This window comes from Bemisia tabaci, chromosome 5 (assembly GCF_918797505.1).
Source record: "Bemisia tabaci chromosome 5, PGI_BMITA_v3".
Classification (NCBI taxonomy): Eukaryota; Metazoa; Arthropoda; class Insecta; order Hemiptera; family Aleyrodidae; genus Bemisia; species Bemisia tabaci.
This window is the reverse complement of record NC_092797.1, coordinates 34,269,321-34,282,397: the sequence shown is the minus strand read 5'-3', so window position 1 is coordinate 34,282,397 and position 13,077 is coordinate 34,269,321. Positions and strand designations below refer to the sequence as shown.

The 13,077-nt window shown below is 39.4% G+C and overlaps 1 protein-coding gene across 2 annotated transcripts in view; it reads right to left on the bottom strand.

Moving 5' to 3' along the window:
* Window positions 1-13,077, bottom strand: part of cn (Kynurenine 3-monooxygenase cn) — a 23,580-nt gene extending 10,503 nt beyond the window's left edge. The window contains exons 1-5 of one of the 2 annotated variants that reach the window (XM_072300603.1): window positions 12,796-13,077; window positions 10,079-10,148; window positions 9,251-9,444; window positions 8,093-8,141; window positions 7,760-7,847 (exon numbers count right to left, since the gene is read on the bottom strand). In XM_072300603.1, coding sequence (XP_072156704.1) covers window positions 7,760-7,847; window positions 8,093-8,141; window positions 9,251-9,444; window positions 10,079-10,148; window positions 12,796-12,837 — 443 coding nt within the window. In that variant the 5' untranslated portion in view covers window positions 12,838-13,077. The remainder of the gene's footprint in view (window positions 1-7,759; window positions 7,848-8,092; window positions 8,142-9,250; window positions 9,445-10,078; window positions 10,149-12,795) is intronic. The other variant, XM_019052228.2, reaches the window with a different exon arrangement.

Genomic DNA, 13,077 nt, shown 5'->3' with positions numbered 1-13,077 from the left:
TCTCAACATTCACATCAAAGTGCATCGCTGGTGCTTCCGTGCCAATGAAGAACGCCGCATAATCATTAAAATGTTGCCAAATCTCCTCTCAGAAAACATTCGTGTTTTGAAAAAAGTTTTGAATTATTTCCTTGAAATTTTTAGAGACTTTCGATCAAATTGCGTGTAAGAGTCTGAAAAATCGGTAGAAAAATATCGTTGAATTTTCCCGATAGTCCGTGGTTCATCGAAGGAAATATCACTACAGAGGAAAGTGCGTGCATGTGTCCGCCTGAGGCAACGTCAGGCCCGTGATCGCGCTGGACCGCGGCGCCAGCGAGGGGGCGAGGCGCGAGGGTGAATGGTTATGGAATATGGGTTTTTCCTCTGAGTTGCCGTAGTATCAAAAGCATAGTGTCACTAATTACATTTTTGCTATGTTGCATCTTCAAACCTCTCTTTAACGCAGGGCTCAGGAGTTATGAATCACGATTGCTCTGTTTCAATGCTATTTTTACTTTTTACGCGGGTAATGGAGTTTTTGAAACTTTCACAAATTGACGGTGTAAGTCGGCAATCACATAACTCGTTTGTGAACATAACTCTGTCTGAAATCTCCGCCTATTTGTAATTTTTTTAAGGGAGAAGTAATTTTCATCATTCCTTGAAGTTTTTGCAGAATTTTCTTCGCACAGAGAAGAAAAGTCACAGCAGTTTTAAAGAACTGCAGTCGAGTAGTATTACGTTTAAGAAATAAAGTATGACAGGAGGTCTGCGACGTTGCAAACAAAGTTATTTGATTGCCGACTCAAACCGTCGAAATGCTCTTGGAAGAAAGGAAAGAGAAGGAAATGGCCGTGAAACGATGATTTTAGTGCCAATTGCAGAAGAAAGTATTGCTGAAAAGTGCAATTTTTTTAACCAAAATAAATGTTGCCTGACTAATGCCCCCATGGTGCAGCGTTCGCAGTAGGTAGCAGCGGAAAAAATCCGCGAACTCTGCTTTAAGTGCCGAGCACCAAAACTGTTTTCTCACCCTAGATTCGGTTGTAGGATTTTCCGTTAACCAAAGTTGCGGAAAGTTGCTCCAAAGTTTACGTGCCTTAGAAATTGGATCGAACCGAGCCGCACGAGAGGTAGCCAAGGCGGCAAAATGCAGCGATCACCTCAGAGACTTTAACGCAGCCTAGAAAAGTTGGCGTTCCGGAGAGTGCGACTTGTTTGACACATGGATGCCTTCTTATCGCATTTAAAAATTTGCTCATGCTGAACCACACTAAAGAGTTTTAGATCTTTAGTGGCAACCCCAAACAGTGCTTAAATTGCGCTAAATTTTTATGAATTTAATCTTCTTTTCAAATTGCATTTAAGTATTTTCGGAGGCCTTGATGCAATTTAAACAAAATTTCATAATTTTAACACTAAAAAAACTCCTTTACGTACAAAAGATTCCGAGAATTTTTTATTTGGGGACCACTCTTATACGTAACCTCCTTCAAAGTCGTAAGTAACATCTTTTTACCAATGCAATTCTAGAGTATTTTGATGAAAAAATATCTTTCTGTACTTAATATTATCGGTATCCGGAAATTATCTACAGTCCTGTCTCTCCTTCAGATAGGTATTTTTGACATAGAGCATGGTCTCGCACCGCAAAATTGAAGAGGATATCAAACTTCATTAAATATGCCGTGCCGTCCTTATTCTCGTAACTGATGTTAGTACATGAAAGTTCGAATAGACCGCTGCACCCTTTTTTCTTTTTTTAATATATGAAACATTTGACGCATCATACAAAACATTTGAACATGAGGGAAACCGAGAATATATGCAGAAGAAAAAAATGCATATCTTTAAAATTAGACAAAGTAAGAATTCTAGCTGTTATGAACCACACGGGTAAAAAGAGGATGTAATAGATGAAATGGGAAACATTCGGATGACTTGTTTTACATGGCTACTTTGAATGAAACCGATACAAATATGCACAGAATTCATCGATTTCTTGCGCAAATACCTATTTCCGAATTTTTAAGCTGTAGGAAGGAGCCCCTTTCGTCTTAACCGTTTCCTGTGAAAGTCTGGTGAAAGTGTCACCGTTGTGCTAACTCAGCCTCTTTCGGCACTTCAAATCCCCCCCCCCCCCCCTACTGTCGGTTCAATTTTTAGACGTGCGCCCTTTACAGGGTGCATTAGAGACCTTTAAACATATATTTTGTTCCTTTTAAAATTACTGCTGATTTAGACACACCATAGCATATTTTGAACTTAACGTTTTCTTATTTCAAAATTCAAAAATAAGAGCAATCTGAACGCGATGCAACGATTCGTGCAAGATATATGCAAACATTGAATATCGACGGTGTTAGTCGCCAATCACGTAACTCGTTTGCGGTGTCTGAAAATCTCCGCCTCTACCTATGTTATTTTTTTAGAGGAGAACAAATTGACATCATTCCTTGAAGTTTTTGCAGAATTTTCTTCGCGCCGCGAGGAAAAATCACGGCAGTTTCAAAGAATTCCCGTTTAGTAGTTTTCGTTTAATAAATAAAGAATGACAGGAAGTCTGCAAACCGAGTTATGTGATTGCCGACTTACACCGTCAATATGAGGAGCGATGGCGTGGGTTGTGAGCCGTTAACTCGCAATACTTTGCTCCATGCCGTTAGTGAGATTCGGGAGAAAAGTTAAAAAACGAGGCCGGATTACGTATTTCCAATCCTCGGATGTGTTGCTCACGTATCCCATGAAGCAGCACAATGAATGAAATAAACGAAACCAACACAATATAGAACGAATTGGATGTACACGAGTCGAACAAAGGAAGGGTCCGCGTTGACGACGGTGCAGAGATACAACTATTTGTTCTCGGTGGATGTCCGTGCTGCATCTGCAAAATTGAAGGAGCTAAGGAATTTGCTCAATTTTGCCGATGAGGTGTCGCTCAGCTTTGAGAGAAAAGTTAAAAAACGAGGCCCAAGTACAGCTTACATATCTTTGGCCGTGTTACTTACGTAGCCCTCGAAGCACCAGTGCGAATAAGACAAACGAAGCCAAACACAATATGGAAATGGAGCAAGGGAAAGGATACTCTTTGACGACAGTGCTAAGATACAACTATTCGTGCTTTTAGGACGTCTATGCTGCATCTGAAAAATTGAAGGCGCGATGACGCGAAGCGTAAACTGGACCACATTTTGGAATAAGGAACCACTATTTCTGGCTCATTTTAGAGACAACATATTTGTTATTGGTTTCCCTGTGCAACAATATGCTTTTATGGAAGAGTCAGAGATAGTGGTTCCTTATTGCAAAATGTAATCCAAATAGCAGTGCTCCGCCTTAAAACGTAAATGAGGAATTGCTCAGATTCGGGAGAAAAGTTTAAGAAGAAGCTCGGACACATACGTTTCTCATTTTTCCGGCTTTTTGATACTCGATTCCTTCTTTTTTCTCAGGTTCATGTCTGATTCCTTTAAAGGATGGATTTGCAGACCCATATCTGAAGCTCGTGTAGACCGCAGCTCTAGCTCGGTTCCTTTGGAAAGTAATGGTGCTTGGATGCGTCTAGAAGCTAATATTACAAGTCTAAAAGTTGAAGTTTATGAACTTAAATACGTTCAATTTTACAATTTTTACTCTGTATGATGAATCAAATTTGAACCGGAAAATTGGGTGGCCTTGTGCTGCTTTGCCAAAATTTCCCGTACCTCCCTCCACGTATGGGCTGCTCTCTAGGAAAATATCATATTACACCCCCTTACCCACCCAAGGGTCTACGTCCTCAGATTTGAGCGAGTCCGACCCTGCCTGAAAAAGCTTGAAGATCTGCATTTTTGCACGTTTAATTAAGTCATTGTACTATTGAAAGTACTATCAACAAGGAAACTTTTACTTGAAGCAGAAGAATTGAAAATGGAATAATTCAATATTCGAACATTTCCTCAAACAATGACGCGTAAGTGAAGAAAAATTTCTCACACGGGAGTTAATCTCTAATTTGAGGCGTGGAAAAAATGTGGGATCGCGAGTGAGAAAGGCAGAAGTAATTACCGACTACAGCCGCACGCCGCACGCTGTGTCCCTTTTTCTTTATTTATTCCCCTGCAATTTTGGGAGCATGCGTGTGCCAGAAGATATTTCTGCCACGGTTAGATTTTGCGACATTGCCAGAAACTTCGCGATCGCGATTTTTGGTAGAAAATTTTGGTGACCGCAATTGCTGCGTTTTTGGGAAATATCGAGATTTATCACTCTTTAAGTTAAAAAGAGAAGTGTTATTGATTATTCTGAATTTGATTTCAAAGTGTTTGTCTGCAACTTGGAAACTTATTCCCACATGGTACGAGGTTAAGCATTCGAATAAATGTCTCTTAATGAAACTTTCACGTAGAACACGATACAAGTAATTGTCAATGCGAATAGCGTATTCTACGTGAAATTTAGGCTACGAAACTTGAATCTGAATGCTCGAATTCGTATACCTAGTCTTGTGGTTCAGTGGAAACGCATAAATCTACGTAAGAGGCCTTGTCCAGGGGAAGGAACATGACGTATCTTCTTGCACATGTGATCACAAGAACCGAACCTATGTTTTTATTTTCAATTTACGGACACGCATACTTTTTATCTTTTCACTAGCAACCAATTCATGCGCGATGGTACCATGGTCTATTTTCTGTAAAAAACTAAATTTAAAGCTATTGTAGAGCTTACTAAAAATGAGGGGTAGTTCTGGAAAAGTAAACCTACTCACATATTGAACTTTAGTTGGGAAACTGGTAAAATTTTTTAACCGAAAAATTCATTGATCTCGCCTCCGATTCCGCGGAAAGTTCAGCGCAATTAGAGAGTGAAATTGCGCATTCATATTCTTATGAAATTTGAATGAAAATATTGTAGGGTTCTTCAAGCAATGGACAATTTGAGTTTAAACAACGACTGATCCAGCTGGGTATGTGAGGTAAAAAACAAGAATCATGATAATGTGTACTAGACAAATTATTTTGTTGCTTCAATAGCATGGGTGGAAAAATTGCTAGTTACAGCAGTTACATACTCGCCAACTACACCAGCGCATTTGATCAGCGATAACGAATAGATGTTTCTTCAGACGTGCAGAAGTCAGAGACGGATGGGCCCACAGTTTACGCACGAAACATGACAGGCGAAAAATAGCCAGGGTAGAGGACGAAAGTAAGAGGGGAGGACGAGGACGCATGAGTACAATGCCAAAGTGAAAGGGAGGAGTGACCGGCTGTCGCGGTCCAGCGTGTGCGGACTAGCAGGGTAGGAAAGAATCCGTGGGTAAAGTCCAGAGCCTTTGCGGGCAAAAACGCAGCCGATTCAGATAAATTCGATCGGAAGCCCCGTGTGCGTCTTTCGAGGAGGGCAATCGAGATCGGGTTTTAATTCCCTCCTGTCTTACGAGGGGATGCCAATGCGGCCAGAAATCATATCCCATCTCGGGAACTGAACAGTTGGCCCGCGCTACTGCCTCTCGTTCTTCGAACAAGAACAATAATCGCCCCATTCGCCTCTGAGTTCGGGATTTGGTATCCCAAATTCTTTTACCTGCTCCGGCCTCTTGATCGAGTATCGCGATCGAAAAGCGACGCTTGGTCGTTCGCGAACTCGGAGGGCGATCAAATTAATTTCAATTCCCTCTCGACCCCTGCAGAAATGTCTTAGGAGAGGCGTGTGCGACGCGCCGGGTGGGTAAGTGGGTGTTGCGCAGTTTCGGCAAGTTAAAAAAATTAAATTTGAAATTTGAAAGTTTGAATTATGAAACTTGGACTAAAATTCCAGTCCCCCGTTGAAAAATACCGTCTGATCTCGAGTTTCATGAATGAACTGGAGCCGCGATAGCAATTTAGGCCACGTCCACCATCTTGGATTAATGAGTTTTCAGAATTTGACATAAAATTCCAGTTTCACAATTAGTAATACCGCCTGATACTGAGTCACATACAAATCGAATAAACACGTGGCTCGGCAGCATTTCAGGTCACGTCCTCCATCTTGGATTTTGGATTTTTAAAAATTTAACTCAATTTTATCCAAAATCTATGCTCAATTTCGGATTCCTCGTTAAAAATCAGTATATATACATGTATTATACGCTAGCATAATAGAATGATGTGTAATGTAAGCATATAGATTCTAACATATGAATGCAACTTGGCAACATGGGTGTTGCCGAGCGAGTCGATCAGCTGATGAGGAAGAAGAAGATTTTATCTTCTCGGAAATTCTGCGGGACGAAACCGATTGCGAAGCGCCGGCGTCTGGGCAGATTCCAGGAAGCTAGCGGCGGCGTGGATAAAAGGGGCGAATTCCTTCATGATAAATTCTTCTTCTTCCTCAGCTGACCTACTAATCCATATTGGATTGGACTGATATGTTAGAATCCTTTACCTCATACGTATGATACGTTATGATAACGTATGATATATGAAATCGCACCGATTTTTCACGAGGAATTCGAATCTGAACTTAGATTTTTGATATCTTGCGTTTTTTAGGGAGGGAGAGAGAGGGAGGAAGAGAGAGGGAGAGGAGAAAAATCATTTGGCTTCATAGACTAGCGCTATCTGCTGAGAGGAATTCTCAACCAGTTTCATCCTAAAGCCGGTATGCCCTCCCCCCCTCCTTCTCGCACCTTTCGTGACTGGGCGTCTAGCTACTAGGAAGGCCAGGAGCTATAATTTCAGCTTCTATTGTCCGCGATGTGATTCAACCAAGGGTTGACTCACCGAGATGGGTCTGGCCGACTTACATACAATCGGTAAGGAAGAAATCAACCATAGATTTATTAATTTTTTTCCATACAACTGATTTAGGTTTTTCTTTAAAACTGCCGTGATTTTTCTTCTTTGTGCGAAGATAATTCTGCAAAAACCTTAAGGAATGATGTCAATTTGTTCTCCTCTAAACAAATAACACAGAGGCGGAGATTTTCAGACACCGCAAACGAAATATGTGATTGCAGACTTACGCCGTCGAATTTTTTGTCACACCACGTGTAATTATAATTTTGATTTACATTTTTAACGGTTTTAACATTTTTTTGCAGTTTAATATTTTCTTGATTATAGCATGCCGCAACCTGTCAGTGTTTGCAAAATGGTGGCATGCATTAGGGAGAGGGGGGTGAGGGGCGTCGCGTCGCGTCGCATACGCCTTTCCGAGGGCGTTTCTAGCTGAACGCTCTCTGATACGTCAAAATGCTTGACATGCACTGAAAAAAAATTCTCGGCGTTTTTGAGCTGTTTTGGTCAAAAATTGACCGAGATATGACGTTTTTCCGGCATGTGGAGAGATCGCCTCCAGGATTTTAGGGGTCTTAAAAAGTCAACATTAAGTTTGATCTTTTACGAAATAAACTTCGAGATAAAGTTAGTAACATAAAGGGAGGGTTTGGTAACATTGCTTGCCAAGGCGGTTGCCACTTAGATGTGTGAGAGAATAATTACAACCGAGTCAGATGGTATGTCACGTGGTTAACTTTGCTCATCTTTACAAACAAATCATACAAACAAATAAATAATAAAACATTAATCCCGGTTCTTTCATTTTAAATCGCGTATCGCAAAATTTGGAATAGAATTTTGCCAAATAAAAGGTAAAATGCGCTGCCTCAGAAGTCAAAATTAAAAAAAAAAAAAAAAAAAAAAAAAAAAAAAATCCTCACAAACCTCCTCATCTTTTTCCCTCCTTTTGATGTATTTTTCAAAGAAACTACACTATTTTTTTCACAACAAAATACCACAAAACTTACCTTGAAAATTCTAACTCTCCAGAATGAATATTGATAGAGCGCAGCTTATGATTGAAATGCAGGTTCACTTTGTCATGCTTTTCAGCAGCTGAAAATTACCGATAAATTATCTTTGTAAGTCACTATGTATTACATCGCTACAATAAACGTATGTCAGAGATTTATAGAGAGATGATGTACAATCAAACAATATGATGCATCTTTTATTCACATTTCAATTCAAGCTCACGAGAATGGTTATTCTTTCTCAAGTATTTTACTGTTGAATCATGGTACGGCACGGTTAAAACGAAATATAGAGAAACAAAAAAAAGTAATGTAAATATATCTTACCGGTCAAAAGAAAGTCGTTGAGTCTTTTTCTTCCAACTGAGTAAATACACTGAAATGAGATAATATTGAGAGAAATTAAGCGTATCTCAAAAGTTAATAAATAATCTAATTACTATGATACCTTAAAAGCCAATGGCGCATCTATAAAATAATGTACTAAATTTTTTCTCAAGTTCAGTTGGCTCAAAAATACCCATACGTATGTTGATATCAATCTTCAGAGAAATGAGTTCAACGTATTTTGCTTGACACGTGGAAAGAAATTTAATCAAAAATCACAATACACAAAGGCATAGCGTCGGTCCGGTTCGAAAACTCTAGGGGTGCTGAGACGTCCTCTAGGGTGTCCCTCCTAGAGACATCTAAACATTTTTTCCCTCCAAAATGATTACTGATTTGAACAAAAAAGCATATTTTTAAAGCCTATGACTAACTCGTCTCACATCTCAAAACTAAGAGACACCTCAACGCGCGTTAATGACAGCGCAGATACAACTATTCGTGCTTGATGGATGTCCGTGTTGTATCTGCAAAATTGAAGGCGCGGTGGCGCGAGGCGTGAACTCGGAATACTCTGCTGTGTCCTGCCGGCCGTTCCGATTAGATGCCGCTGAGATCCGGGAGAAAAATTGAAAAACGATGCCCGAATGCGTTTCTCCAATCATTCGACTACGTTGACACTCTATTTTTTTTCCAATTTGATGACTGACTTTTTTTTTTAGGATGTATTTAATCTATACTTGGAGCCGGCCCATAACTCCTGCAGAAGAGATGATCAAGTCAATTTGACCCGGCTCTAAATTTCTAGGAGTGTTTGCCAAAAAATAATTTCCCGCCATTTGCAATAGCTTTTTCCCCCTTTTTTCAATTTGATGTATGTGTAATTAATTTTTTAGGATTTACTTGTAGAGTAAATCTACATCTAAACCTCGCACGTGCCGGTTTCATACAACCCGTGTGTTTTCAGTGTTTCTAGCAAGCCTTGGGTCAATTTGACTGAGTTTGGGCATCTAAGTGTTAAAAGTAAAATATACATTGGATGCGCAAAGCTCACGAAGTTACTCAATTATTCTACTTGTATTACTAGAAAAGAAAATCAGCTATACTGTTTACTGTGTAAATTCTGGACAATACTTATAGGATGAAAAGGATTCTGACCTGACCATGCACTGGATCATACAATATAATATTTTTTGATCCATCGTTGTTATGGATCATTCTGCCTCTCATCGGAATTCCTTTGATTTCTTCGAGAATATTTTCTGACCCAGTGATCTTAAGAGCCTTCAAGCCTCTGAAAGATAAAGCCAAATTGATGGATCTTCCTTTCACATGCTCTTGAAGCCTCGAATCTAGAAAAACAAAGCAATGCAATTTAGCAGGTATTGAAAGTCGGATCTTCTTGTGCATTTCATTGCATTCGTACTGCAGTTTTTAACTTGGGCGACTTTATTTCTTTTCTTTTTCTTACGCAATGATACCTTTTGGTCCATTTATGCTGAAAACGTATATTAGAAAATAATATGGTATACATAACAATGCATACATAGTTCAACGCCATTTTCATTGAAGAAAGGGAGTGTAACATTAAAATAAGTCCCTAATTTTTCACAGTATTTTTTGTCGATTGGAAGGGGGTGTTAAGTATGTAGAATACCAAAGCGAAGTTTTAAGGCAAAGTTTTAGATTCTGGCTAGGAGTCGCTTAGAACCACACCGCACACACACATCATCATCATCTTTTCACAATCATCTTTTTTTGTATTTCATATTTCAAATTCAACAAAAAAAATTGCAGATAGGTACGTCAGAAAAGAAGAAAAAGAGTGGAAATGCACACAGCGACAATTGAATGTCACTGTCATGAACTCATGACTCGGTGTTTTGCACGTTATCAAAGCTTCAGCTACAACTACGTATTGCATGGTAGATTAATTAAGAATATTGTTGCGTTGTAAGCGCGATGGATCTGAATAAGTATGCTTACCTGGCCGCAAATCAAACAAATCAACATTCACGTCATGGTGGGCGAGGTAACTAGCAAACAGGGAACCAACCTAAAACAACAGTATAGAGGATATAGATATATAAGCGAATTTTGTACGTGCGACCGGTTGGCAGCATCCTGTGGCGTGGCGTGCTTTGCGATATATCGATTGTTATGCCATTCAAACCTATGGTAAAGGATCGATAATCAGGGTGTTCGCAGCGAACACCTTAGTAATCGATTCTTTACCATAGGTTTAAAAGGCAGAACACTCGATATATCGCAAAGCACGCCACGCCACTGGCAGCATCCGATCTAGACGAAGAAAAATTGGATCACATAAGGAACCACATCTCTTGCTCCTCCCTAAAAGCAACATTCTGCATAGGGAAACCAATGGCACATATGTTGTTTCTAAAATGAGCCAGAAGCAGTGGTTCCTTACTGCAAAATGTGGTCTGATTAGTGCTGCAGTGCATACTTAAACAGAACCCTCGTGGAAGTTTTTCATGCGACGCTGAATTCAAGTTTGAAGTCTTGAAAGCTTTCCTTAGAGCTGCCGAATCGTGCAAAAAATCCGATTTGTGGCAGTTTATGCAGGATGCCGCAAATTTTTAGGGATGAATATACTGACGGTGAAGCTCCTGAACCACCCATCTCAGTTTGCGACGTTGCGTTGCAGACCTCCTGCCATACCTTGTTTCATAATTATGGAAAACTACCCATCGTTGATTCTTTAAGACCTCCATAATTTTGCAACTTTTTAACTATCGAATAATCCTGCAATTTTCTGATGAAGAAATGTGCTTCCTCGTGTTTTACATCAAATTCAACAACCTCGAAGCCACTTATTTGCGATAAGCGATGGACACAACAACTCATTTGCTGATGGCGCTCCGTGAAATTTTGGACCCACGGGGAGAGGAGGTGGGTTCAAAACAATCCACTTTTCTGGAGTTTTATTAAACCAAATGTAAAAATCCATAGCGCGTTAAAAAGCTGAAAGTAGGGGCTTGTCAACACTTTTTACAGATTTTCTTTATCTACCTTATTTTAGGAGATATAATTGAATAGGTCAACTAACTTTCTGGACGACCCTCGTAACAGTATTAGTGTCGAAACTCCAATATATCAATCTACATTATGTAATTACCGATTATTGATTTTGCTCTTCACTATTTATATTTCTACCACTGAAATCTATAGAATCTTTGGATTATGATGTTAATAACGTCCGATCTGTCGTACACACTTTAAAACGCTGTATGCTCTAATAAAGACACCGCAAATAAGTGCATATATTTTGATTTAAGCCTCAGTTTTAAAGGAATATTATAGAATACCGTCGTTTGATGGAGAAGCTGAACGAGTAACTCATTGAACATTCTGTGGAATATTTCAAAAAAATCTGTTCTCATTCGAATGGTGCCATCAGTATTTTAGAAAGTTTCAAACGTTCTTGAAGCCCTTGGGCGGATTCTCACGACAGGAAAATAAACATTAAATTTTGAAAATGGAAAATTTAATTTAATATTACAGTATTTTCTTCTTTTTTTGCGGTAATCTAAGAGTCTTAGGCCCGCACCTCTGATGCTGAAACCCGTCTGGAATTTCTAGTACTAGTTGTTTCAGGAAATGAAAGCAACCCCCCTCCCCTTGCCGGTATACAAGTTTATACTTTTTCCCTCTTAAAATCCTAGGCAAGCCCTGAGGCAGTTTTTTACCGGGGCTCAAAATCGAAATCAATACTACGTTAACTCGATATCTTAGGCGTCCAAAATGTATAAAATAGCGTCCAAAAAGGTACTATGATGTTTTAGTGTTGAGTTCACATAACTTGGATGTAAAATATTTGTAGGTGCACGGTAGTTTAATCATCAGACGTTGACCTCCAAAATAATGCATTTTTAGAAATATGAGCAAAGAAGTCTTTTTAAAACACCCATATAGCATTTTACAGAAATTTACCCATCGGAAAGTTATCTTTTGCGCAATTTTCAAAGAATTCTTCACCATTCGAGTTTCCTAGTATTGAAACTATATTCGGTCAAATTGCTCCTTCTCTCTCACTCAATGAAGGACTTCTAGAAAAGCCTCTAAGTACAATTGCACGGCTTTACCGTTGCGCTATAAAAGAAATTACCGAATGAACATTTGAATGTTCCCAAATATCCCCAGTAAAATATTTAGCCTCCAGGAGTTTTATGAATATTTTTTCTCTAAATTGTCAGATACTTCAGATCGAATTGCGAATTAAAATCTGTAAAACATAGGAGAAAATATCCTCTAGTTTCCTAGAATCGTGTTGTATCGAAAAAGCTTCGGCAACGCCTAAAGCCACATACGACGGTTTTCGTCAGCACGTCAGTATGATGCACCAGAGCTACGCGTAATGCTGGCGTGCAACGCGAAAACGCCGTAAACGCCATTTCAAATTTTTTGAAAGCAATGTATCATAGGAGAAAAACTTTTGTACCTTGGGCAAATATTTTTTTCAGAATTCTCTCACAAAAACTATCAAGAACTTAACCTGAAAATTTGAGGTGCATGGGTTAAAACGGTTTTTATTTTATAAAGTGTTAAGTTTCAAAAAACGAGGAAAAATCTTGATAGGTTTACGGCGTTCTTGCTTAGCACGACAGAATGTGACTATAAATACATATATCATCTTGAAAATCTGACTCGTATAAACAAGAACGATTAGAATGGTAACTTACTAGTCCACCGCCAACTACTGCAACTTGAGTTTTCCCTTCCATCTCAAAGGATCTCCTCAGCACTTAAAAGCAGGCTCTGGGACCGCATCCACGAGGGCACTAAGGAGGTGGCTTTTATGAGTGGTGGTGTAAACATTAGAAGAAAAGATGAAACTGAACAGAAAACCAACTGGATTGAAACTGGAGACCGATGCGCGAGGAAGACTATCAAGTGTCCTCAAACTTAACCTCAACCTACTCCTCTTTTCGAGGTAGATACGTAACACACGCGCATGGCTTGCC